Below are 27,869 nucleotides of genomic sequence, written 5' to 3'. Positions count from 1 at the left end.
CTTCAAGTTATCCAGCAGTGTACCCATCACTGTTGTAACTGAGTCCATCCATCTTGCTGCTGGTCATCCTCTTCTTCTTTTGCCTTCCACCTTCCCCAGCATTCTCTCCAACTTCTCCTGAGAGCTAGGTCTTTGTATAATGTGTCCAGAGTATAATTTGAGCCTCTGGGATATTTTAGGAAAGGTAAAATCAATACTGAAGGAAGTCAGGAAGCTGTTAACATAGGAAGGGGGTCCAATAAAGAGCAGCCTTCTAAGCCTGGAACTAGCCTGGTTTAATCATACCACCAGTATTCATTTTTTGTCTTGTGTTTCCTGGGTATTAAACAGATTCCCCCCCCCCCCCCGAATTTCTTTTCCCTTATTTGGTGCCCTCTAGATAAATTAAAGGTCAAATCTCCTTCAAATCGAACTGAAGCCCATGTGATTTTCTTGGCAAGAATTTGGAAAAGGCTTTCCATTGTCTTCTGCCAGGATTTTATCTTGTTTTTGTTCTTTACTTCCCAGTCCAGCTTCCAGCTCTAGGATTTCTAATTGTCCCTCATCCATTTATTACCCAGATCCAATCCTGCTTAGCTTTTCCAGTCCAAATCTCATATCCCTTACCAGCCATCTGGAAGGCTGTATTTGAATGATTATTTGTAGCAATAGAATTGGCATAATTTACTGTATTCCTTAAGTAAACAGTTATTCTCTTCTTTTTATTAGCATGTGAAGAAATTGTTGCTTGGTTTCCATATCAGGCCAGCTTAATGCACCATTCTCTTTGCTCCCATTTAGGTAAATAATTACAGTTTAGAAGAAGTAACACATGAAGAGGCAGTAGCAATATTGAAGAATACATCTGATGTAGTTTATTTAAAAGTGGGGAAGCCGACCACCATCTATATGACCGATCCCTATGGCCCTCCAGATATTACTCATCGTAAGTCATGATATACAGGATGTTTTTGGATGTTGTTGTCCAATTCTAAGAGTTTGTGTGACATTTTAAGGATAAAGATCCAAACAGAGATTCAGAATAAATGATCCAGGGTCAAATTTCCTGAAGTATCTTGAGTGAGGAATGAATGGGGAGAAAGGAGATAAGGAACTATTTGATTGAAACCTTAATTCTTGGGGAGGGAGGGAGGGAGGTTAATCTAGCCAAGGTCCAGCATCTCTCAACTTGCTCCAAAAGTCATGTTAGTCGCAATAACAGTTGGGGAAACCGTGCCTATAAGAGCCTGGATTTCTTCCACTCCCCAGTATAGCTTAGAAATGTCAACATAGACAAGAAGGTAGGTGAGACATCAACCAGAGTAATGACATTCCCTTCCCTTCCCTTCTGGCACTGCAGATCCAAACCAATGGTGACTTCCCAAGAGATGCTTTTAATTCAGTTTTGCAAAAAAAAAAAAAAAATCTGTAAAAGCAGTTGGTGTATTAGTAAATATCTAAGCAGCTAGTAACCTGGATCTTCAAGGCAGTGATAGGGAAGCCTACAAAATCCTAGTCATCATTTCAGCCAGCAGAATCCTAGAAGGCTAATAAAGAGAAATTGCCTTCTGCTGTGTGGGCTAGCAAATGAAAATTTGCAGGGATTAGTTTCTCTTGGTTTCTATGCTGGTTACAGAAGGCCAGCCTTTTCTTCCTCTGTAGCTAGTGTAAAAACTAAATGAACTGCTATGGGAGATCATTCTGCCCTTCCCTCCTTCAGGAGCATATGCCAAACCTATTAATAATGGTTTTGAAAATGGCAGCGGGTAGAACCAGTTGGCTGCACTCACAAGAGTTCCTTTTGCTCTACATGCTTAGCATGGTTAATGTTAATCTGGATGACTTAGTTTACAATTCACTGTATGGTTTGAACCTGTAAAATTATTCAGTAGCCAAGCAAAGTGTCTTAAGCAAATAAGAGGAGAGCACCGCCATGATGACGGCTAGATGACCACGTTAGCCAAGAAGACAAAATTTCCTTCATTTAATTTCGATGAAAATAAAGATTCATTTTTAACCATGGGAATGACAAAGTATGAGGTGGACCACAAACTGGAATTGTTCCAAAGGTGGCTGAGAACCCAGAAAGTTGAAAAAGGGAGGCCCAAGGGATACTTAGCAACATCTCTTTTATGGTCCTAGAGGCCCCTCAGAGTGGGTGGAGCCAAACATTTAAGCCCGGGTTCAAGGTTTGAAGAGTGTAAACGGCAAATGGCAGTTGCTTAAGCCCCTTGCATTGACTCCTTAAACTTCCCAAAATCCTTTCCATGCATGCATATTGGCAAAACAAGTTGGACAAGAAGCACCTTGAATCTGCTGTGATACATGAAACTGTTGAGCATTAAACTGAATGCTAAATATATTTGCATATATTCTTTAACCTCTAGCTTATTCCCCACCAATGGAAAACCATATCCTGTCTTCAGGCAACAATGGCACTTTAGAATACAAGACGTCTTTGGCCCCCATCTCACCTGGAAGATATTCACCTATCCCAAAGCACATGCTAGTGGAAGATGACTATACCAGGTCAGACATTCATCTTTACTGAGTGCCTTTGATTGATTACTGGCTTCAAGGAACATGATTTTAATGCTGTGATTAGGGCATCAACAGTGTATAAGCATTAGAATAATCGTATTATGCAGGAAAGACACATCCTGTTACCATCCATCTCACTGTCTCTTAAGATAATAAGGAGGATGCGTTCTTCTTTGAACCTTGGAAGAGGGATTCTCCTCTCACTGATTTAATTAATGGTTAGAAAAACGAGCCAAACTGGAATAGGAGAGGAATGACTAACATTTGGAATGGCAATAACCAGGAGGAATTCCTTTGCGCCACTATTTCTCTTTATCATAGGTTTTTCCTCAACCTGTCCAGAAGGTCAGACTTTCACTCTGTTCTTCCTTCTCTCTGTCTGATCATCTAGAAACATCATGTTTGATCCCCTTTGCTGTTTGTCTGTCCACTGCATTCTGCCTTACATTCTAATTGTGATCTCTAGTTTGCCCCTTCTTACCCTTAACTTAGCAATAGATCATTTGCATTTCTGTTTGCCCTTTCCTTATGATTTCCCCTCAGTTTTGGACCTGTGAGGCACCACTCCCCCCCCCCCCGCAATGCTACTATTGGCAAATCTCACAGACTCCTTGGTCTTCGTATGTGACTGTAGTGCATACTCGAGGGCAGGTTGGAAAAGGAATTCCCTTTCCCCTGCTGCTGAAGGAGCAGAAAAAAAATACTTCCCTGTTTAGAAAATGAGGTAGAGGTCTGGGTATATTATATGATCCTTTTCCAGATGCTCTTGGGCCTAACCAGAAATGCAAAAACAAAATAGAATTAAATAGAGAGGGAAACCCTGATTGTTTGGATTCAGTAGACATGAAAACCCTGATTGTTTGGATTCCTAGTGGTGAGTGGCTATGCCTCTTCCCCCTCAAATTGCGCTGTGCACCAGTTGTAGGTGACATTAGTATGTTGAAAGATACATTGGGTATTTGACAAACCCTGGAGATAAAGCAGACTATCCTCCATATAGTAGGGTTTAAGGTCCTATAAGACCCTTTGGTATTTCTGCTGAAAATATTAAAATGGCTATTGCTTTAAAATCTATCTCTATGGCAGGCTTGGGGCACAGTTGGGGCAAGTCCACCCCTGCTGCCATTTTCACCTTCCAAAGTTTCAGAAGTACTTAAATGGTGAAATGCTCATAGCAAGGAGCGAAAATCCGCAGCCTTTCCAAACTGCTGTAAGTTTTCATGCTGCGGCCACACAAATCTCCAGGCAAAATGTGGGGACGAAAAGATAAAAACCAAAACAATCCAGTAATCTCGCAATTTGCAGACTGGCTCCCTGCTCAAGGGAAGGGGGAAACTGCCAAAATCTTGTTCATTTCATCTCTGCTGGTTTGTCTGGGTTACAACTGAATGGAAGGTGCAATTGTTCATATTCATATTCCAGACACATTGCAAACGTTTTCAACAGAATTAATAAATCTGCTGGAATGTTTTTAAAACTGCTGCAGAGAAGTTGTACCTTCTAGACATTATCTAAAAGAGTAGGCCTCGGGATCTGTAAGAGAAATTCTGAGTAATCTCACCATATTATAGTTCCCAAGGGGAAAAAATACTTCAGAGATTCTATAACTGATGGGCAGTCAATGCAACATTGCAGGGTGGAATTAGAGAAAGGCCATTTTTATCCAAAGGATGCTTTTATTTCTTCCAGCCAATCTCTCTTGACGTGAATCATCCTAGAATATGTATCACATTAATTTGTGTCCATTAACCCGTTAGAGACAAGAAGCTAATTGTTTGAGGTGAAGGGAAGAAAACCAAATGCCAAATGTATTGACACAAATCTGCTTTCCTAGAACAGTATCAGATGGTTGCCTATTATGGAGACAACCCTGTGCTTCAAACACTCAGCAGAAAGCTTCAGCTAATCACGGCTCTTTAATGAGTTTGCCTGTTCTGGTTTAGCAGATGTTTGCAAACAAATGTTTCATATTCAGGATGGAGCTAGATAGCTGGAAGCAAACACAGATCACCTGGGAACCTGGATTATCATTTCTGTGCAGCCAAAAGAGTGATCAGAGGATGCGACAGATGATGAGGGTTTTATTCCTGCATCACTTGCTAAAATATAAATATGCTTTTTCTCTGTTTGAAATGGGTCAGGGGTGCCTTGAGGACATGTAGTTGCCAAAAAAGAACAATAGGGAAGAAAAATTTTGAAATCTCCCACCTGCTACTTCTTCCTTGAAAGCTATTTCTTCATGAAAGTATCATGGCCGGCCATATTATTACACAGTTCCCTCAAGTGGTACGTAGGAGGGTACGTAGGAGCCACTGAGGGAGTTTCTGTTAGCCATTTTCTTCTACTGGAGGGAAGGTGTATAAATTCCACCACAGTCTGCCCCAAGTTAGCCTGTTTCCTTCATATCAGTAGATGTTCAGCTGCCTGCTGCATTCAGTCAGTGGAACAAGGGGATGAGGATGGGTATATTATATGATCCTTTTCCAGATGCTCTTGGGCCTAACCAGAAATGCAAAAACAAAATAGAATTAAATAGAGAGGGAAACCCTGATTGTTTGGATTCATCGTAGGTAGCAAAATGCCTTGCATTAATCCTGCAGCTTGGAGCAGAAAAGCTAGCTGTGAGGACCCCTGTCCCCAAGGTCAGCAGAAATGCTGGGAAAGTTGACCTTGGTGGTAGCTAGCAGTAAGCTGTTTTCACCCACCTGCTTTGCTTCTGAAAATGTCCTGGCTATGAAGTCATTCTACAGCCCTGTAGAAAAAAATGGCAAACGTGTCCTTCAAAATGGCCCATTTCATGAATAGTATTCATCTTCCCTCCCTCCTCCCCCTTCCCCCAGGTTCCCCTCCAGAACAATTTCATTTGTGGCAAATTGGCAGAAACAAATCGACTAGCTACAGGATGAGCTGAGCATTTCGTCAAAGACCTAGTCCAAGTAACCATTAGTTGCCAGAGTGTGATGGACAACCCAGGTTCCTAGACCTGTGTTTGCCCCCCAAGCATCTAGTGGATGTGTTTAACCTGTAACTAGTGAAAAGCGTCCTCCTTTGGGTGCATTTGAGCAAGACACTCCACATTTGAGTGCTGTTATGGATCTGGCCCTAGTGACTTCTCTCTCTCTTTGCAGATATGACTTCCCTTGGTAGGTGTGTCCCACTGGAGCAGGGATAGCTGCCATCCAATAGGGGAATTTCATGAGTGCAAGAAATCCAATCATTGAGTCAAACAAACAAACAAAACCAACTCTTGTATTCTCTTTTGTTCACTTCTGCCTGCTGGAAAGGGAGAAGAATTTATGCCTTCTTTTAGAGTGTCTTTAAAGTGCTCAGACACGAGATTTGTGGGAACCTGCTTAAACGTAGTGCTATTTATTCAGCGCAATTATTTTCATGTTGCTCCGTTTGCAAAATACGAAACCAAAGGCAGCATGTGCCAGTGGTTAGATTGACAAGCTAGAAAGTCAGCCTTGGTTGCCTTCACGGCTGTTGATTTCTCTTTCATTCTTTTTATTTTTTTAAAGACTCGTCTGAAACCTTTACTCTTTGCGGCTGTCTTGATGCTATGCCGAATTGTACTGAGAGTTTGCTTACTTGTGTAATGAGTTTGTAATCTGTAAATGAAAAATGTGAAACAATGTAAAGCTTTGGTGAGAACTCGTGCATTGGGGAGAAAAGTGGAATGGTTTTGAATGCCTTTGGGTAAATGCCATTTTCAAAAAAAAAGAAAAGGATGAGAATATGCAGCAAGATGGGATGGGCTCTCCATAAATTATGTATTTTGGTTTTCAGATCTTCCCAATACCTTCTGATATGACCATCAGATAATATTGCATATTCATATTTGCGTATTTTTTACTTAAAAAAAGAAAGCTAATTTGTTTCCATGGGGACAAATGCAAGCCAGCTCGATTGGCTTGAAGGTCTGTCCAATCCAGCATTTGCATTGATGATGGAAGCTAATTTTCAAATGTTCACATCTGGATAACATGTGGAGATACCTGAGTTCATAGTGTGAATGCTGAAGGCCATGAATTCAGTTCTCTGCATTTCCCTTTTTCAAAAGATATTGCTAAAGGTGCTTTCCTAAGCTGTAGGAAAGAGCAGAAAGATCTTGAACTGAATGAAAAAATGCAAAAAGCCCATTTCTGAACTGTGGGGTACATAATCTTGGTCTGCCCTTCCTGTTTGCTGCAGTGATGTGTCTCTGTGCATTAAAAAAAAAAAAGGAAAAGAAAAGAGGAAAACAGAAAGAAGCATGGTCATTACTGAAAAATCCTAACACCATTTTGAATGACAATGTTATCAAACAGTGATATACAGAATTCTGTGCATTGGGCAGCCGTGAAGGCGGTGCTATCATCCTTCAACTGCTCTTGTTTCGGGAAACTATAGCAGGAAGAACAAATCCTGCTACATAAACAGAACGATCTGCATTTTTGCAGTTCAGCCCTAGCGCACCATTTAGAAGGATTAGGAAGGGTTGTGACTGGGGTTGTCTATTATTCCTGCAATATTTTGATTGTACTTCTGAACTATTGCTTCTTTACCCACTCTGTTGTTGAATGTTAATGATTCATTGATCAATATTTTGATTGTGTGTTGTAATGTAATTTTTAGGTATCAGCTCAACACTGGCAAATCACACGGTTGTATGTTTTGTTTTGCTTTTAAATTGCATAATCCTTTTTTGGGGGGGGGGGAGCAATAAAAGGTCAAGGGAGCCAAGCTGAATATATAGAAGATGCAGAAACAAAGGGCAGCTAGAATTATCTGGCCACAGTGACTGACTCGGTAAAAAGGAGGATCTTGTCTTCAGCTGATGATATCATGAATACAGAAGCTCTCATCGTGTGAATCAGGCAGTGACATGTTTCCTGGGTTCCCATTTTATTGATAACTCCCACTGTTTACTTGGTATCAGACACCCCTTATTATCCCAACTTTTGTGTTTTGCAATCAGTCAGCAGGGACTGGGTGTTTTGGTAGCCCTGTTTGAAGGCAATAAGCACTGATTGCATTTCCAGACTTCTAGAATTTCCGAGCACCACCAGCTTGCATATCCAGGCATTGGTCTGTGCAATGGGGAAGGATTGGGGGCCCCAATAGGCTATACCTATACTGAGTTACAAAATCATACAATACTGAATAATGTAGTAATATCATCCACCATTCAGGTGGGTTTCTGCTAACAGAAGTTTCAGTGAGAGATCCTGTATCTCTTTTTACCTTTCTCTATGGAAATGTTGAGCTAACTAGAGGCATGTAATATTCTTATCCAAAGGGGGAAAGTTACTTTGGACCTAGTGAGGATGCCCCATATTTTCCTGGTCTTGTATAGAAGCTGAGTATTTCCAGGAAAAGCAAGAGTTTTCCTAGGGTTGTGTAGCTACAGTGAGACACCAGAAAAAGCTGCAGTGTCTTTATAGTTAGTGACTCTAACGCAGGGTTTCTCAACCTTATCAACTTTCAGATGTGTGGACTTCAACTCCCAGAATTCCCCAGCCAGCATGGCTGGCTGGGGAATTCTGGAAGTTGAAGTCCACACATCTTAAAGTTGCTGAGGTTGAGAAATCCTGCTCTAAGAGATACCACAAGCACATCCACGCTGGTTCTGAAGCTCTTTTTTTCCTTCTTCACATCCAAATACTTGCACAACCCTTCCACTCCATTCATTGGGTCCATAGTAAGCCAGGCTTCATTTTATGAGCAGAAACAAAGCTCTTAACAGACAGAGGCTTAACGTCCAAAAGAACAAATAAAATTTATAAAGGAAAACACATGTTCCAATAGGAAGCTTGTATGGTGGAAGGAAGGAGAAGAAGGCAAGAAAAACTCTATTTTTCCTGTGGGAATCAGGACAAAGATTAGCCATCTTCCAATCAGGAGAAAGCAAAAGAGGGAGTCCCTTGCTTGTAAACTCTACCCTAGCACCCTTAGTGGTCAGAAGGATAAAAGGTGCAGGGTCCATACTTCTGGAACAGCATCTCCAAAAGACGTGATAATACTCATACTTCCTTTTACTTCAGTTCATCTTCACAATAACCTGAAGCACTTTAGGCTGAATTTAAAAAATGACTGATCCATATACACTCAGTGAGTAATGTTTCATCTGGGTTCTTCTAGACAAGAAACAATATTAGTCTTCCCCAGCTTGGCTGGGGCATGGCAATAATTTAAGAGCCAGCTCCAACTTGCTTTGACAACTGCTGTGATCAGAAAGACTTTCCAATCACTTCAATGTAAATTCCAAGAATTCAAAACATTTGCATGTGGTCTATGATGAACTTCCTTTTAATAACCTAAATCCTATTGTTGTACCTTCTTCCAAACTCCTTTTTGTGTGGTTTTGAAGAATGCATTTCGTTCAGAGCTGCACCATGTGCAATGGTATTGTGTTGGAAACTAGAGTATATAATAGTTCTGCAAGTATGTATAGCTCTCCTTAGATTTGCTGTCTTTTCTACTGTGATGATATTATTGCCATAGATTTATTTTAATGAAAGCAAATAATGATTCTAAATGAGATGATGTATGAATAGAAATCTGGAAGTATCAGGAAATATATGATGAGGTGCCGCCTAATTTATCAGCCATCAACAGCCTGGAGATATGTTTTGATTTTAATTATTCTTCCATAAAAGCCATAGTCTAATCATGGTGCAACTGGAGCTGAGAGAAAAAGACACTAATTTTATTGAGAAAACTGGAAATCACTGTTAGATTATAGTTAGAATGAAACCTGGATTGTTTCTTGCTAGTTCAGAGGTTTGCCTTTTTTTTGGTTTTAACTGAGATTGGAAGAAGTAACAGGGGTGGTGGATGAGGTACCCAAAGATGGCATACCAGGTCCCTATCCAGTTTTTGCAAATTAATTGTTGCAATGGATAGCGAATTCCGTTTTTTCCCCCCTCTCCTTTCTTTCACCTGGATAGAAAGAAAAAGTTCAGGCTTGTTCACAGTTAATGTCTGAGGTAGCAAGGTGTGGTTTAAGCATGGTTTAAAAGCCGGGCTTCTCAGGAGCACTTAAGCCTTTTGATAAATTCACACATCCTTAGTTATGATTTGCTTCATTGTGGCTTATTGAATAAGCCACAGTTAGATGGGTTCCTATATTGGGCTAAATCATATGCTTTAGTTTATCAACCATCCAAAAAGCTAAGCCAAACCAGATAGGCACATTGTATCTTATCATGATGTGTGGAACCAATCATTGTTTCTGAGACTGAATATTGTAGAGAACATTATGAAGAAGAAATATTTTTAACAAATTTGGAAACGTTCTGCAGAAAGAGGGGTGCTTTTGAGTTGATAGCTTATTGTTGTTCCAACAGATTATTGTTTAGGGCTAAGAACATTATGTTTCTGAATTTTGATCATAGGAATAAAATAACAATGTCCTAGAGGCCAAGTTCAACTTTCAGACCTTCCCAGCCTGAATGCCCTCCAGATGTGTGGACTTCAGTTTGCAGAATTCCAACTAACTTTGCATTGCTGAGTATTCTGTAAGTTGAACTTATATATCCGAAAGGCACCCAGGCTAAAGAAGTTTGCCCTATTAGGTTGTTTTGAAGGTTTAAACCTGAGGGTTCTCAGAAGGATATGTGGGATTGTTCAAAGTAATAGCTAGTAATAATAGAAACTTCCTGTCATGAGATGAGCCGCCATATAACAAACAAATAAATAAATAAACCTGCTAATGAACTCCGGCCATTCACATCTACAGGAAAATAGAGGATTTTATCTGGGACTCGTACTCCATTCATACAGGGCTTCAGTGAATGACAGAAGATCTGGACAATGTCAAATTGAATGTTCATTCTAAAAGGTGCCTATACATTGTTGATAATGAACATGGGTGCTAGGATGGGCTTGCAGAACTTCCTTAGCAACCATAGAGAAGGATCTCTGAAGAATCAGATCTACAGTCTTAGCAAGTTAAGGATGCATTCTGTGACCAAACTATGGCTCCGTGTTGAAGATTCTTTAAAAAAAAAAAAACTCTAGAAGCAATATCTTTCACCATGGGATATGTCCTTAATTATTTAATTCTTTACCACTCGGAAATGGTGATGTTATGACGATGTAAAGAGCAAACGAAAACATGAAGAGTATTCTCAAGTGGAAATTGTTTCTTTACCAAGAGCAGCCAGCTGCTTGTGTGTTTTGCATAAACTGTACAATATGAGTAGATGCTTTGACTTCCCCCAAGGAACCCCATCAGTGCAAAGGTTGGATCCTGTGTCATTTCAGATCTTTGGAGTGAATATTGATTAGTCAAGGTTCACTGAGTTGTAGCGTCTCGCAAGCTCTGGATGGGGTTTTGGGGAAGCAAAAGAATAATCATATAAAGTAGGTGGCAAAAAGAAAAGACAAATGCCCATTTCGGCCAGGAGTAATGAGAATTTCAGAACTATGGCATCGGTAGGTTGTTACTGAGCTGAAGCTTCCCTTTTGTTAGTTTCTCAATGGTAAAGCCATAATCAGACTACTTTTTTCTGTACCTCATTTGTTTCCTTAATGCTTTCCTTTCATTCTCTGTATAATGATCTGAGCATGATGATATCCTGCAGATTTATTATTGTTGTTGTTATAATGGTTGTTGTTATTTATGGCTACTATACGTGGGTTGCAACTAGATGGCAGCCATGAGATGGAAGAATCTTTAATTCTGTCCCACTGCCCTCTGGTGGTCATTTAGGTTTTTGCAGCCCAGGCATGGTAGCCTTATTATTAATATCATTATAATGATTGATACTACAGCTAATATTATTCCTCCACGTTTCCATCACAAGGACCTTAAGGCAGCTTACAGCGGAGAACCTGGAGCAGAATCTATCAAAAACATCACAAAGCCAGTTAAAGAGGTGATGGTAACTAGTATCCTGGATTGATCTAAATGAGGACTGAAGAATATATGAACACTTCAGATGATGATTGGTTGTGAATAACTAAATGGCCATTTTCTTGATATTTATTAACAGCAATTTAATAAATGCTGTTCCAGGTTGCTTCCTCTACTGAAATGTAGTCAGGGCTCACATATTATTCTAACCCAGTGTTTCTCAACTTTGCAATTTGAAGATGTGTGGACTTCAACTCCCAGAATTCTCCAGCCAGCATGCTGGCTGGGGAATTCTGGGAGTTGAAATCCATACATCTTCAAGTTGCCACGGTTGAGAAACACTGTTCTAACCTATATTATAGGTTATTTGGATTGGATTTTACACATGTGTGAATCTGGCCTTTGTAATCCTGGTTTTTGGCTTGAACCATTCTACTGTGGCCTATTCAACTAATCATGGTTAAGGCGAGCCATGGCCTAATTCAAGGCTGTATAGATAGTTTATCCACAAAGGACAGGTTTTTCTATACCTTAGTACCAAAATTCCAGATCTTAACGTCCTTTCAGCATGAATCAGTTGGATGCTCCATTTGAATCTCTTGGTTTGTTACTCTTTCATTGAATTAGTTATTAGTTAAAACTTCTATCACTACCCAAACAGATGTTTGAGGAAACACTGTCTCTTACTTAAACCTACCCAGATGTTTAACATTTTTTAGACCTTCTCTGGGTACTTTAAGTAAGTAGCCACCACCATCAAGGCATTTCTGTGGCAGTTGCCTAATTATCCCAATTTTGGGGAGATCTTTTGCCCAATATCTTTGTTTCTTTCATTAACAATATGAGATTCCTGGATCAGTTGAAGGGCTAATGTATTCCAGCAATCTTTTTTCTTTTTTTGCCATGGGCAAACCATAATCTTTTGGAAATCCACAAGAAGGATATTAACCATTAATACAGTGGTACCTCGGTTCACAAACTTAATTCGTTCCACGATTCTGGTCGCGAGCTGAATTGGTCGCGAACCGAATCAAATTTCCCCGTAACGTTCAATGTAAATAAGGTTAATCCGTTCTGACCCCTACAAATGTGGTCGTGATCCGAATTGGTCGCCAACCAAATCAAATTTCCCCATAAGGTTCAATGTAAATAAGGTTAATCCGTTCTGAACCATATGTATTTTTTTTTTACCACAAAAATATGAAACAAAGTACAGTACAGTACAGTATGAAGAGAGAGAACGCTAACCTTGCTTGAGGCGACACCAAAAAGCTTCACAGCAAGTGTCTGTCTGTGACCGCGATCTCGCCTAGAGGAAGCCACAACCATGTGTCAGAGCAGGGAAGATGGCCACGGGTCGTGTCCGTCACCCAATGCGGAGTTCATGAATGGAAGCAAAATTTTGTGAACGCTGCTGTTCGCGAACTGAATTGCTCATGAACGGAAGCGTTCGTGAACCGAGGTATTACTGTATTGCCTACTGTTTGGTAATTCAGAGGCAAACTCTCTCCTTAGCTTTCAGATGCATTAATTGCTTTTGGACCTTCTTTCAATTAGATCCTGTTCTGTGTCAGAGGGTTTTATGTACCACTGCTGTTTTGGTTTTCTACTATTTTTACATGTTGTGATGGTTTCCGTTTATTTTGTGTTAGCAACATATCCGTACAAGCACATGTGTATTTATTCGTATGTTAAAACTGGCAAAAATGTCAAAGTGGATAATTGGTATGGTTTGTTTTAATTTTGTTTTAAAGAAAATTTGGTGCCTCTGTGTGTGTGTGTGTATGTGTGTGTGTGTGTGTGTCTTTGGGTCTCTGTGTGTGAATGTGACACCAGATCCTGGTGTCTTCAGGATCTTGTTTCGGAAATGATCTACTTGAAAGGCCCTTGGTAGAGCAAAATAAAATTGCAAACAAAAATGGCAGATTAAATACCACTTTGTGTCCTGAAAAATAGGAGAGAAGCAAAAATAACTTCACAGCAAAACTTATGAATAAATAAAAAGTTATAAGAAGACTAATATAAGTAGAAAGGAACAAGAAAGAGAGATAAAAGGTTTAGACTTAAGTGCAATTATGGAAAATCAATAGAATGGGATTGATTCATTAAATAGATAAATAGGAAAGCCAAGTTGGGAGGGGGGAGAGAATCCTATTGTAAAATGGCATCATTATGTCTATCATTTTATTCTTAACCAAAGATTATAATAAGCAACATATTTAGCTCATTTGCCTGCTTCTAAAACTCTTAGTTTTGCCAAGTTCTTGAATAACATTATTCTGATAATACTTCTGGTCAAATTTTGTAATCAGAATGGGCTGGATCCAATTTTATTCATGCTAAGGACAAACTCATTGAAGTCCATGGTACTTGTACATCTAAATTAGATTCAAACTAGTATATGAAACGCTAACAGATGACGGTTATTTTTGTTGCAAAGAAAGATCTTTTCAAAGGAAATATTGAAGTTTCCTTTGCTGATCCTTAATTGCATTGTTTCATTTTTTCCCCTTTATTCTACTTCCTGCACTACTGCAAGCCATTTAGACTCATTTTTAATCCTTAAACATGTGAATTCTCGTACTTGTTTATATTTTTATAACCACTTCCTAACAGCTCTTAGCCAATACATAAACTGAAGTTGAAATTCTTTTGGGATGTATCTGATCTGGAGTTGCTCATTCAAAGGTGCTCTTACAGGTCCAGTCTGTGGAAGGTAGAACCATTTCAAACAAAGCCTTGAGATAGGGCGGTCAAATTACTGTAAATATGTAGCAAAAAAAAAAATACACCCAGCAGCCAGAAAGTTCATTTGCATTTGTGCTGACCGATCAACTGGTGTGGACAATTTTGTATGAAATAATGTGAAACAGGATGTGCTTGAGAATGTAAAGTTAAATGTTTGGCATTAAAAGACAACTGTGTACAAGCTAAAAGGGAAGGACATCATGAGATGCTGGGGGGCAAGGGTGGGGGCGGGGGGTTGCATTTGTTATGTAATTTCTTTAATCATAAAATGTAACAAATGCCTTGTATTTGTGTTAATCACAATAAAAATCAATAAATTGAGCAGCTGTATGGTCTTTGAAAGTGCTTTGGTTGTGGATAAAATAATGTGGATCACTCATGAAAGAATCCTTATTCTTTCTTTTCTTTTTCTTTCTTTTTCTTTTTTCATGCTTTCCTTAATGCCTTTTTCTTTGGTTCCCTGCACATGTTTGAATTCATTGGAAGAGTTAGCGCTGCCGAACGAAAAAGGTCATGAGTCCTTTTTAATCCGTTCGTATAAATTTCCTTTAATTTCATCACATAGTGGTGTTCCTTCTGCAAAATTTCTTTCAGCGATTCTCTTTTGGGTTTTCTACTTGATTTGTCATCTCATGGGAGAATGAGAAAACTGTAACCAAAGCATAGGATTACCTAGAATTCCCCAACGGGTTTTATCTTACTTTTGTTGCCTTGCCTACAGTATAACTCCTTGCTCATTCCTTTGCACTAAGCATCTTTTCAAAAGCATGCAATCTTATCTACAGTTCTTCCATTCAGTACTGTCATCTAGCAAAGATACAGGCTCAGGTTCCTGCTGTTTCCATTCCAGAAATATTCTGGTCAAATATTTTACTTCGACTTTCTTACCTGTGTCTCATCTTATCCAGTTCACTGGGGAAGATGGACCTGGACAGTGCTATGATCTCAGGCTCCTATGTCCAGATTAGAAACTGGGTGCCTTCTTTTTGGCTACACGGTTCGTTCTTTCGGCTCATAAATAAATAAATAAATGAATGAATGAATGAATGAATGAATGAATGAATGAATGAATGAATAAATAAATAAATAAATAAATAAATGCGTGCTCCTAATAATCTCATGCATTTGCAAAAGCAAACTTTTAGTACTGTCAAAAGATGCCAAACTGCCCTCTTTTTCTAAGGGGATTTTATAATAAATGAAGAAAATGTTCTGTTTCATTTGCAAGATAAGCCCTTGCTTCATATAGAGAAAATCTTAGATTTTGGACAGATTTACCCTCTTTTTCATGATAGAGTCTTGCTCATTAGTTTTCTATGTTTGGAATTGGTGTTATACATGATCCAGAAGATGTCTGGATTCAACCTCTTTTCCTCAGGAAAAAGTTTTCAGACTGCACAATTCTATCTTTGCACAATATATTACAGTAAGCTAAAATGCTCAGCTAATAAATTTGGGCCTTCTGCTATCTTAGAGCCCCTTTTACAGACCCTTCTGCTGTTTTACAGTTTATTCACCAAACTTTGTGGCTTACTGTACTGTTTAAATATGAAACAATCACTATTTGGGGAGGCTGAAAGCAGGAAGCTAATGTGCAACAAATCTTAGGTACAAGATACAGTTTCTGGAAACCCAAAATGGGAGCTATTTTGGATCTAGACAAAGCTTGGTTAAAGATCCATGTGTAATGGGGGATGCAATGGCTGATAGCTTAGGGCAGTGTTTCTCAACCTTGGCAACTTGAAGATGGATGGACTTCAACTCCCAGGATGGACTTCTCCATGCTGGCTGGGGAATTCTGGGATCTTCAAATTGCCAAGATTGAGAAACACTGGCTTAGGGTGTCACGTAAACATAGTCTGGTCACAGGGGCATCCATGCAGAAGTCAAAAAGTCAAGATAGGAGTCACAACCACATGGTAAAAGTTCGCCCTCCTTTTTAACATGCAGGCAACAGACAAAAAAGGGAATGGTTCTGATTACATGGTTGTGACTGTCATCTTGACCTTTTTGATACACACACCCTGCATGTTAGTGGCTAGTGGGCAGTTCATAAGATCTAGTCAGCGCTATTGAAGAAGTTGCTATGGAGCTGACAGTGCTGGATCAGGAATGGTCAGGAATAGTCAGATTGGGGGTTTGAATGAAGTCAACTAAGCAGCACTCTGCTTTTCTACTATCCCACCAAACCATAATGATCAAATCCATAAAATTTCTTAGGAGAGTGTAATGCGTCAACGCCACCCAGAGTTCCTTTGTGTGAGATGGGCGGCTATATAAATACAATAAAATAAATATTTAGATGTGCTGCATCTTTTTGCATATTCCAATGGTGTATACCCTAAAATAAAATCTATGTAAATTGAAAATCATCGCAGCCAGTGGAAGAACTTGGCTAATCTGGTCTAGACTAAGAATCAAAGTAGGGCCAGACCTAGTTAGTAACTAGATGAGAGACTACCAGTGACATCCACAGACCCTGACGTGGTCATCAAAGTGACAAAACTAGCATCACAACGCAAAATCTGCCTCATGCATATGCATGCAATGGCACGACACAAGTACAAAAGGGGTGCAGCTTGTGTTGCAATGTCACAATGCTCATTTTGTCATTCCCCCCCTCTTCCTCCCCCAAAAGGCACCCATGGAGACCAGCAGGGAATTCTTGGGAAGGCAAGGGTAAACCATTTCCACACTGATGCCAATAAAACAGTATGGAAGCATTCATGTAGTCCCAAGCAACTGAGCTTAAATCAAAGACCTCTTTACCGTTTCCAAAAAAATATCGGTCAATTCAGGGGCATGGTTAGGAAATTCCCCATCATCTACTAAAATTGTGCAATCCTATGCATCGTTACTTTCAAACAAGCCTCTTGACTGAAACTGCAATTCTAGACAAACATATCTTGGGTCAAGTGGGACTTGCTTCCAGATATATTTGTCTAGAATAGCAGCATCAGTCAATCAGCTTTCCCCAACCTGGTGACCTGTAAATATTTTGAACACAATTTAACTAAAAGTCACAAATAAAGTGTTTGGTATGCAAAAAAAAAGGGGGGGAGGCATTTGGTTGGAGAAGGTTGAATAACAGATATGCTGATGAGAAGACGAGTAAATTCCTTCAAAAGTCATATTACATGCTGTTACATGATTTGTCATAGTGTTTCTCAACAAAAGTTAAAGAGAAGTTAAAATAGAATGAATGGCTGCTGACAGATAAAAATGAATTTATACAGCTATCTGTCCTTTGATGATTAGTACTGCAGACTATTGAAAAGATAACCCTACTGATGTTAGTCGGAGCTTATATACTCTGAAGAAGATTTCCAAGCGTTTCCTCTGATAGACACGGTTTAGGCTCCATAAATTATAAAAATACTTGAAAAATTAAAATTCAACTGACTGTTCAATGGGCACTTCCCAGCCAAATTCTTTTGAGAAAGTCAGCCCTGTTGCTTGTTCTCAATCCTGTATTTTCAAAATGCTTTGAACCTTGGAAAATAAAGGACAGAATTCCTTCCATCCATCAGTTACTAAGAATTTGTGGCTTGCTTCCCTGTTATTTAAGGCTTCTCTGAAAAAGGGTTTTTAAATAGACGAAGAACAGCTTGGTGATATCAGTGTTGTTGGGGGTTTTTTGATGTCATGGAAGGTTATTTTGCTTTTAACATGTTGTTCTCCAGAAGTAAAACCTCTGTTCTTCCTCTGTTTATTTATTTATTTTATTTATTTTATTGGATTTCTCCGCCACCCATCTCCCCCCACAATAGGGGACTCTAGGGACTTACAAAAAACAGTGTTTTTTAGGCACACTGTATCATTTGTTTGCTCAGTTTTATCATATCACCCGATAAAAAGGAAAGGAAAATCCAGCCAATAAAGATGGATTGTCTGAACATAGGGCCTCTGTAGGTGTGCATCCGTTGCCTGGATTTTCAAAACTGGCTCTGAAAAACAAGGAGACTATGCAGTCCATCACTTCCCGGCAGGAGGAAACCTAACTGTAAATGGTGACTTGGCGCGATGATGGTTTAAGACTTTGGAGTGCTGGATCAGCGGCCACATTATACTACCAGAGTCCAACATGCAGCCCGGCCTGCTTGTTTTAGTTCACATGGGACTGTATTTATTCTTTGCACACTGTGTTTAGCAATGAAGGAAGATGCTCAACAGCTGTTCACATGGTTGACATGAATAGAGGGAAAATAACACTCTTAAACTATCATGCCATAGAGTTTGTATGCCTTAATACCTTAATTCTAAAATGCAACTATGAAAGATGGAAACACTCCTCATCCTGAACTGTGATGTCACTGTCTAGACTGTGTCTAGAATTTATGAATAACTGTCAATGATTCCATTAACTTTTTGTTTATATTTTTCTTGAGTGTTACGAACATATGAAGCTGCCTTATGCTAATATTCTCCTTCCTCCATCTAGAATAGCATTGCCTACTTTGATTTGCAAGAGAACTCAGACAGAGGTCTTTCCAATCACTGCTTAACTAAGGTTAGCACATCTGGACTGTGAAAATAGGGATAACCACTAGATGGCAGCAAAGAGATACAACAAACTTTAGCTAACTAGCTAGTTTATAAGGCTGCCCCATTCTGGACAGCATATACTATTAAAATAGTTTGGAACAATACAAAACAGAAAAGAGTAATAAACATTCACAAAGAGCAAAACAAAGAGTCTCCTTTAGCATAAAATATCCCCACAAAGGGTCTGTCACCCAGCCTAGCCTGCAGGAACAGCAGGTTTTTAAGGTCATTTAAATGAAATCAGGGTAGGGGGCCACACAAATCACTGGGGGGATGGCAGGCACTGTGGCAGAGAAGACCCAATTCCTGCATCTCCTCAGATGTTCAACTGATGCAAAGTATATCAACTCTGTTAGATAGAATAGCATGGGCAGACCCTACAGGAGATATAGGTCCCACAGATAGCCAGGCCCTATGCCATGGAGGCCTTTATAGGTGACCCTGAGTTGCACCTGGAAGCCTAGTAGTAACAGCATAGCTCACAAAGCAAAGGTTCAACTACCTCTGCATTTTTATCAGCCTTACTAGGTAGACCAGACAGGAAACATGACCAAATGAGCTAATTCTACTTTATTGCAAAGCTACATTAACAGAATCTTGCAGGTATGAAGGTACAGTTCTCCCCCCGTCTCCTTTACGGCCCAAGAAACTAAGGAGGGTCTCTTCTGAGCTTCTTGCCCCACCCACTATCCAGGTACGGGGTATGCTGACTCTTGCCTGACCATTCCCCAGGCTGTGTCTCTTGGCCCAGTCTCCCAAGGTCTTTCCCACATACCATTACAATTCTGTATCAGCTGCAGCTTCTGAGTGGTTTTCAAGGGCAGCCCCAATAGAACACATTGCCATAGTCCACATCTGAGGTGATCAAAGCTTAAGTGACTGTTTGGAAGGCTTCCCAGTCCAGAAACAGTTTGTGTACAAGATGAATCTGTGCAAAGGCTTTCCTATCCCAGCCACCACCTTCTCCTCAAGCAGGAGCTACAAGTCCTGGAAGACCCTCAAATTGTGTACAAGTCCCAAATATGGAATCCCAATAAAAAAAAAATGGGAAATTTTCAGTTCTGAGTGGTCCAAATGCCCACAGCTATTCAATGTTGCTAGGGTTGAGACTGAATCTATCCCACTCTGTCCAGACCCAAACAGCCTCCAGACACTGGGAGAAGACCTCAAAAGTTCACTTGGTTGACCAGGGGTGGAAGTATACATCTTGCTATCATCTGTATATATACATATATGATATTTAATCCCAAACTCAGCAGCCTCACCCAGCAGCCTTATGTAGATATTAAATAGGAGGGGCTAGATATCCAGATGTTTATAGCACAGAATTGGTGACCCAAATTTAACAGAAGATGTCAAGGTCTTCATCTGTAACTTTCTGGTTGAAATCATGTACCCTGTCCTAAATTATGGCCGCCATCTGGTATTATTAAATGATAATAATATTTCAATTCTGTTGCCCACAGAAGAGGAGGTGGTATTTTGTATTGTTCATTTTGAACCTTATCTATTTTAAATACTGGAGAATGATTTTCTGATCCTACACTAGCCTGTTCCTTTTCTAGAGAAGAATTGCTCTACAACTGTACACAGGACTATTCTGAGTTACCTGGTCCACTGTATAACAGGCCAGCTCTGGACCAGTTTGGCCTCCTGTATCCTTACTCTTCTTAAAACAACTTACGAACTACTGTAGAGAATGGATTCACATATGTCAGTTTGCCACAACTTGTGAGTGCATCACCCATAAGTGTACACTCGAGAGCCTTCGAAATTCTGATTATTGAGCACCTATATGCACTGTTGTCCCCATGGTGTGTTCCTAATTTTCTTCCTTGGCTGTTAAAGCTCTGTGTCTAACTTTTCAGTATAAATGCACTGGTGAAGCAAAGAAATTACAGGGTGGGGATAAACCTTCTTCTCTTGGGTTCCAGAAGGTAAGAAGGAAGCTTTTAGCCCAGTTCACAAGCTAAGACCTGAATGTTCTACTACAGTTTTGTTACCAGTTTCCTTTCCTCTGGCTGTCTCGTGTACAGTACTGTGCGTTTTGCGCTCTCAATTTTTGTGACTAGCATTATTGTCACTTCACAGGAGTTTGTGTATCTAATCCTTTTCTTGTCAACCTTCTTTGCATGCCTCGGAGTACCTTTAGCTGTGCGATCAATGGCGTATGCATGTTGAAGCCATCTAATCTCTTCTTCTTGTCTCTGTTATCACCAGGCCTCCTGAACCCGTTTACAGCACTGTGAACAAATTCTGTGATAAGCCACCTTCTCCTAGGCATTATTCCCCTGTCGAGTGTGACAAAAGCTTCCTCCTTTCAGCTCCCTATCCCCACTACCACATAGGCCTGCTCCCTGACTCTGAAATCATCAGGTACTGCATGTGCTTATTCCTCATTTCCACATACTAAAATGCATGGGTGTCACTGAAGCGCACAGGAAATAGGCTGTACGTTCCACCCACACTGTAAGCCTCCCTCCCCCAAGACTTGACTTCCAACTCTCTTGATTTATGACCACCAGAGAAACATGATCTCTCATATCAAGAAAGTTCCGTCTGGAGAGTTGGTAGCCACGGTGGCATCTAAGCCCTTTGGGATGGGAAGGTACTTACTGAACGCGGGAAGCTGCATTACCTGGAACTGAATATCTAGCTCTGTGTTGACAATTCCAAAAGGGACTTTTCATTTCTGCTAGGCATTTTGTGGATTCAAGCTGAAGTCTTCTGCAGTCTTCTATCTCTCGGTGGTTTGGTTATGAGCCTTTGAGAAAGAAAGAGAGCATGCATTGTGCCCTCAGGTCAAGAGGTCATTGTGCCCTCATCTGTGCTGAGTTGCAGTGCTTATAAATGAAAGATGGAAGTAGGTGAAATCAGTGATAAGGAGGACAAAATGGGTGGCTATTTTCTTTCACTCATTCTAAAAGGTGCAAGCAATCTGTGACAAGAGAGAATTCTGAAAGATAATGGGGGGGGGGAGGATTCTGATAGACCTTCATTCTTCCACAAATGTTCATCTTCCTATGTGCATTTAACATGATTGCTTTAGATCATTATTGCTTCACCAACAAAGTAGCAGAGAAATGCTAAATAAATACACGTGTAGATCTTATACATTAAGAAGTCTCTCCTTCCATAAGTCTCTCCTTCCATAAGACCTTGCCAAAATGCTAATGCTAAAATAGGTATCAGAGGGCTTCCTCTGTTGTCGTCACCATCGGAAGCTGGCATATAAGCAAGGGCCACCAATGTTTAGACAAGCTTTTTACTTGTTTCAATGCAGGCAAGAAAGGCAATTTTCTTCATCAGTTAGTTGCTTCTTTCACTGATGGGCACCCTTTGCTTGTATCATTCTTTCATTTTATCTGTGTTTCTAGTTTTATTATACTAATATTTATAGCTTCTTCCTTTCTAGCCAGTATGCTTTTTCCAGGGTCCCAGGCAGAGTGGGATCTCCCCATCTTCTATGTGTCTTTCAGCTGGAGATAGAAACAATTAGAGAAGGGACCTCTAATTCCCCTGTCGCGTATGGCAGGTTTCTGGTTTGATCTCTCCCCAGAGGAATCCATCATACTATTGATAGAAAGTTGAATTCAGCGTGTAGGATGTTTGTCTGTGGACTGGGCAATGCAGAAACCTCATGGAGAATGGGCACATAATTTTGAAAAACTTCATGTCTTTTACTATGAGGAGGTAGAAAAGTGGTAGACCACTGCCAAGGTTTCTAGCCATTCTTCCAGAAGCCTTTTATTAAACAGTGACATTTATTTGTTTATTTGTTTGTTTGTTTGTTTGATACATGTATATCCCATCTTTCTTCCAGGAATCTTTGGCATATGCAGCACTCCCTCTTCCAATTTTCCCTAGTAACAATAACTCCACAGGTTGGTTAGGCTAAGAGAGAGTAACTGGCCACAGTCACTCTTTGAGTTTTCAAGGCTGAAGGTGGACTGGAATCTAGGACTCCCTAGTCCAATCTCTTAATCACAACACCATGCTTGCCTCATTCAGTTGAACAGCAGTGTGTTTAATTGGTCACTGTCCCATATTTCTCCATCTCCTCCTTCTCTTTCTTAATAGAGAACATCCATTAAGGAGGGAATGATGGAATAGGTCTGCAGTCCCTTGTCTTTCATCCTGAATGACCCAGGATTCTCCTGGATATTAGTGACTCTTCCCATAACTCTATCAACTATGTGGAATCTAGAATACGATCATACTGGAAATAAAAATGTATGTGGTGGGTTTTCATTTGAAGCCTTGGTCCTTAAAGGCAGAGAAGACTATATTCCACAAGGCCCGATCAGGATGTAGTTGGGACTCAAATTCAAATCAAAGATGGATCAAATCAGGACATATTCCTTGCACATATATGTACATTGAAGTATAATTCATGGACAGCAAGAGACAGAGATGGTAGAAAGAGATAGAGATAAGATTAGATTTAGATTTAGATTTAGATTTAGATTTATATATGTATGTATGTATGTATGTATGTATTTATTTATTTATTTATATAGCTGCCCAACTCACACATGGTAATTCCAGGTGGCTAACAAAAATCAGATCCAAATACAAAACCACTGGACTCCCCATCCCCCTATATCTATATTAATAGATAGATATAGATAGCAAAATATATAATGGAGATACAGTATAAATTCAGATAGCAAGAGATTTAAGTATAGATATATAGATAGTGAGACATAAAGATATGTAGATATAGATATGTAGATATATAGATATAGCTAAATATGGAGATACAGATAGCTGATATAGATAGATGATATAGATACATAAGATGGGGAGTTGGGGCATGGGTACAGAACATGCCATGGTTCTTGAAAGCTTTGAAGTACCCCAAAGCACCCTCAAAAGTTGCCATGAGTTGAAATTTTAAATTAACAGCTATCACATATTTCTGACATCATAGTTATCAGATATTATAATAATAGAAATATAATAATAACATCTGATAGAGTAATCATATTAGAGACAGTCCCCAGCTTATGCCAAGGTTCCCTTCCAGGAACCCTTGTGAAAGCTGATTTTTCAGTCCATCAGACAACAGCCTACAAGTGTGCAAAAAGGTAATGAAAGGATCTAAGGCAGGGACCTCAGTTGATCTGGTGGTGTTCTTTGCTTGTTAGATCTGGCTTTCATGAAAGCAAAATACCCTTCAGATGGGAATGCCAACTCTGAAAGTAGAGAAGTTCCAGCATTAAAACCAGTATATGGGAGAAATATTCAGTGGATCCCTGTCCTTCATAAGGTTTTAATCTTATGTTACCAGAGTCAATCTGCCCATGTGCCACCTTTCTTTCATACACCAGGCCCAGGGATGTCCACGGCATTGGGCTAAACAGTCAAGATGACAGCCACAGCCTGTGTTTGAAGCCCTGCCCTGTTTACAAGCAAGGCTGTGATAGCAGGTCATGGCTGCCATCTTGACTTTTGTGACTCCATCCCCCTAGCTGCCTGAGTATATTATAGCCACAAGAAGCCAACCACCAAATTTCCTTAACTTTGCCCACTTACTAAGCCACATGGAAACGGAGCTACTGAGAGAACTCTGCTCCATTAGTGAATCCTACTTTGAGGTGCTAAGGAGAAATTTATTCTTAATTTGCTCCTGGAATGGTCCTCTGCCATTGCTATTCCAGCAACAAAAAGGTGTGTCCAACCTGCTCCAGAATTTCAGGGTTCTTGGGAGACTTTGTTCCAAAAGGTAGATTGACATCAGGAATGTCCAAGTTCCAATGTCTCAAGAAGCATGTTAGCCTTTGTTCAGGAGATCAAATGGCCAATCTTCAGAACTGGGTGGGGACAGGAGGCATTGTGGGGATGAACTGGGAATGTTAAGGTGTGAAATGAGTGCTTCCAGCATCTACAAAAATACAGCATTTTGCTCCTTAACCTCCCTGCAAAATAAAAAAAAGAGGCCTTCTATTCTGGGAGCAGGTGCCAGGGACTGCAAAAAGGAAACTAGTGTGTCATACATGGCTCCAAACCTGGTTTCCATGATCCAAACTTTTCTAGTGACAACAATGGTGGACAAGAGAAGCAGCCATGTGCTATCTTTTCCATTTCTCATACAACTCCCAAGATCACCGTATGGTGGAACATTCCAGTTGTTGTTAAGCCTCAAACAACTGGTTGTGATACCAAAGTAGGAAAATTATTTAACAGATGGAGGAGCAGAGATACCAGTCAACCATGGCATCTATTGAGGTGCTGGAACCCTGACAGCTGCTTGACACCAGACATGCAAGTTTGCACCTATTGTTCAGAGCAGCCTTCAAAACAGCATCCTTAATTTCACACGTTTCATTTGCACAACGTGGCTAACCTAATTGCACCACCCAAATGTTGCACAGATGAAAATGGGGTCTGTTTCTTGATAGCAGGAAAGAGTGTGTTTTACTTTCCTGGACGGTGCGTTACCCATATGAACATCCATGGTGGGAAAACACTGGAAATATGCTTACTTAGAGAAAGACAGAACCCGGTCCCCCTTCCGCCTTAATGTTCCTCCCAAGGCTGTTGGTGTCTTATTGTTAGCTGTAGGACATTGACCATCTTCAGCAGAGCTCCTTCTTCTGTCTAGTGCTCTATTGCAGTTCACTAGTTTCCCACTGGTGTCCCACTGACACTGAATAAAGCAGGAGGTGATTCCTTCTTCTTTTCATCTTCAGTTCTCTTGCTATCATTCCTGCCATTCACTACCTTAGTGTTTTAGAAAGCTGGTTTTCAATCTTGATTCATGATCTTACATTTTCCCCAATCCCTTTGCACAGCATTCTTGGTGATTATTATATTTGCAGTGGGTGAAGTCATGCGGCCTAGGATTGTAATCTTAATACTTAGTACTAATTCCTGTTCATTCAAACTGGGATGATGGTTTCTCAAATTTCACAAACTACCCTTCCAGGCCTTAGAGAAATGTATTGAGCTCAGCCTGTCTGCTGCAATTTAATAACCAACTACATCTCAGAAGGGACTTTAGTAGTTCCTGGTGTATGTTTGATCACATCTTCAGAAGATTGCCAAGATGAAAATGGAGCCATATTGTATATTTTTGGTAGAACTTGGTTTTTGAATATGAGATCTAATTCCCTATGACCCCTTATTTCATGCTAATTTTCTTCTAGCTCATTTGCCATTTTTATTTCTGTATTCTGTTCTCCCCTGGTGGCTGTTTGTTTGTTTTTTATCTGTTTCTTTCTAATATTTACAGGTAGCTGTGTTTTAGCATGCTATTAGTCTGCATGGAACCATAAATCTAGGCATGATGTGATTCCATCTATATATACTCAGATTAAGCCCCATTTAGTTCATCAGGGCTTTCTGCCAGAGATGTAATTATAATTGCTCATCTCTTTAAGTAGAAAGAGGAACCTTGCATTTAATCAGTGTGCATGTTTTTTTTTCCTCCTAAAGATCTTGAAATAACTACAGTGCCACTATTTTTTAAAGACATGATGAATCAAGGATGGGCAAACAACTTCAACTGACATATTTTATATCCAAGACAGAAAAAGCCTTCAGTTAAAATATAAAGTCAAGAATTCTTTCAATATTTCAAGGTTTCATATGCCTGATTATTTGTCTATTGACTTCAATGGACACCCCCCCCTCAAAAAAGGAGAAAAAAGTTACATTGAGGTAGGATACAGCGAGAAGATGTGTTTAAATGAACATTTTGCTCCTGGGGCTCTGACATCTTAAAAAGGTGTCCTAGGAGTCCACAACTTATCTTTTTGCTAAGAGTAGAACTTGGCTGAATTTGAAAAGCTAAGCAGGCTTGGATGTGGTTAGTACCTGGATGGGAGACCATCAGGAAATTTCAGGGCTGTAGGCTAGACTTGGAAGTTTAAAAAAAATTCAGGAAGAAGGTAATGCGAGACCACTTCCATACGTTTGCAAAGAAATCAACATGGTCGTATCCGTGTAGCTACCAAAAGTCCAGTGTGACTTTTGGCACAATACAGTTGTGCTATGTTGTTCCCTCTTTATAAAAAGAAAGCTGTCTTAGATATACATTCCAGGGGCTGTCCTGTTGCAGGGCACAGAAATCACATAAAAGTAATTTAAAGCCACGTGCATGCAACATATCAACTTGTAGTTTTTATAACTGCTATTTATTGAATTGAATTGCCTGCATTCACATAACTTGTGAACCATACACTAACCACACTGCCTGGGCTTGCAGAATACACAGAACTCCAAATGAGTCACCCACATTTTAGCCTAGTATGTTGGGTAAATGCAGCCCAGACGCTCATTATGGCAGAGTCCACACAACATGCTCGACCAGGTAAGTTTAAGTCATTTGCACATCCCAACTTAATTGTTTTGTGTGTATGTGCCTTGGCATGCTGTACAAATAGCTAATTTATGGCCAATGTATTGTGTGAACCCAGAAAATGAATAAATTCAAGCAGGTTCCTTGTATTATATGAACACAGCCAATATAATGGGACATAGGTATCTGTGGTATGACCTTCCTCTTGTAGCTACAATACTGACTCTGCGCTTTGGGGTGAGCTGCTCGACTAATTGAGAAGAAAGAAAGCTCAAGTGTTGAAAACTCTAAAAAAAAATTCACGATTCATAAATTGATACATGCCATCAAGGTAAAAGTGGAAGGTTATCTTGGCTTCAAGTCTGTTTTAGTTATGGACGCTGGATAATTGTATATTTGAAACGCTGCTACAATTAAGGGATAAAGTAAAACGTCCTTCAGTTAAAGCTCCGTTCTTACTCATTATATAGACAAATCCAGTTTTCTGGTTAACAGTATGGAACTGGTTTACTATTCACTTCTTCTAGGCTGTTTTGTGGCGGTTGTTTTAAATTTCCAGTCTTGCCTATAGCCCTACTAGTGGTTTCCCATTCATGTAATTTACAGGATGGAGGACCTGGCCAGAATGATATAGCTGAGAGCTAGAATGAGCCAAAATATTGCAGCTTGTTCTTTTAAAAATCATGGATGGATGGATGGATGGATGGATGGATGGATGGATGGATGGATGGATGGATGGATATTCCATAAACTGACATGTTTGGTAGTCCATCTCTGTACATTCCAGAGTAATGCCAAAGAGAACCATTTTCAGAGCATGGTCAAGACATCAAACATATATATCCCATTTTCTCAAAAGAGTTCTTTGACTTGCATTATGTCAGAGCCTCAATATCAACTACCATTGCC

General features: G+C 39.9%; 1 protein-coding gene across 1 annotated transcript in view; it reads left to right on the top strand.

The window, feature by feature from the left end:
* Positions 1-27,869, top strand: part of DLG2 (discs large MAGUK scaffold protein 2) — a 958,242-nt gene that overhangs the window by 739,571 nt on the left and 190,802 nt on the right. The window contains exons 13-15 of the mRNA XM_088140514.1: positions 781-925; positions 2,367-2,508; positions 20,876-21,031. Coding sequence (XP_087996640.1) covers positions 781-925; positions 2,367-2,508; positions 20,876-21,031 — 443 coding nt within the window. The remainder of the gene's footprint in view (positions 1-780; positions 926-2,366; positions 2,509-20,875; positions 21,032-27,869) is intronic.

The sequence above is a fragment of the Python bivittatus genome, unplaced genomic scaffold, assembly GCF_059951505.1.
Source record: "Python bivittatus isolate LINGU-HERP-01145 unplaced genomic scaffold, Pbiv_v1 ctg000340_np1212, whole genome shotgun sequence".
Classification (NCBI taxonomy): domain Eukaryota; kingdom Metazoa; phylum Chordata; class Lepidosauria; order Squamata; family Pythonidae; genus Python; species Python bivittatus.
Note: the sequence above shows the minus strand (reverse complement) of the source record. Positions and strands in the feature narration are given on the sequence as shown.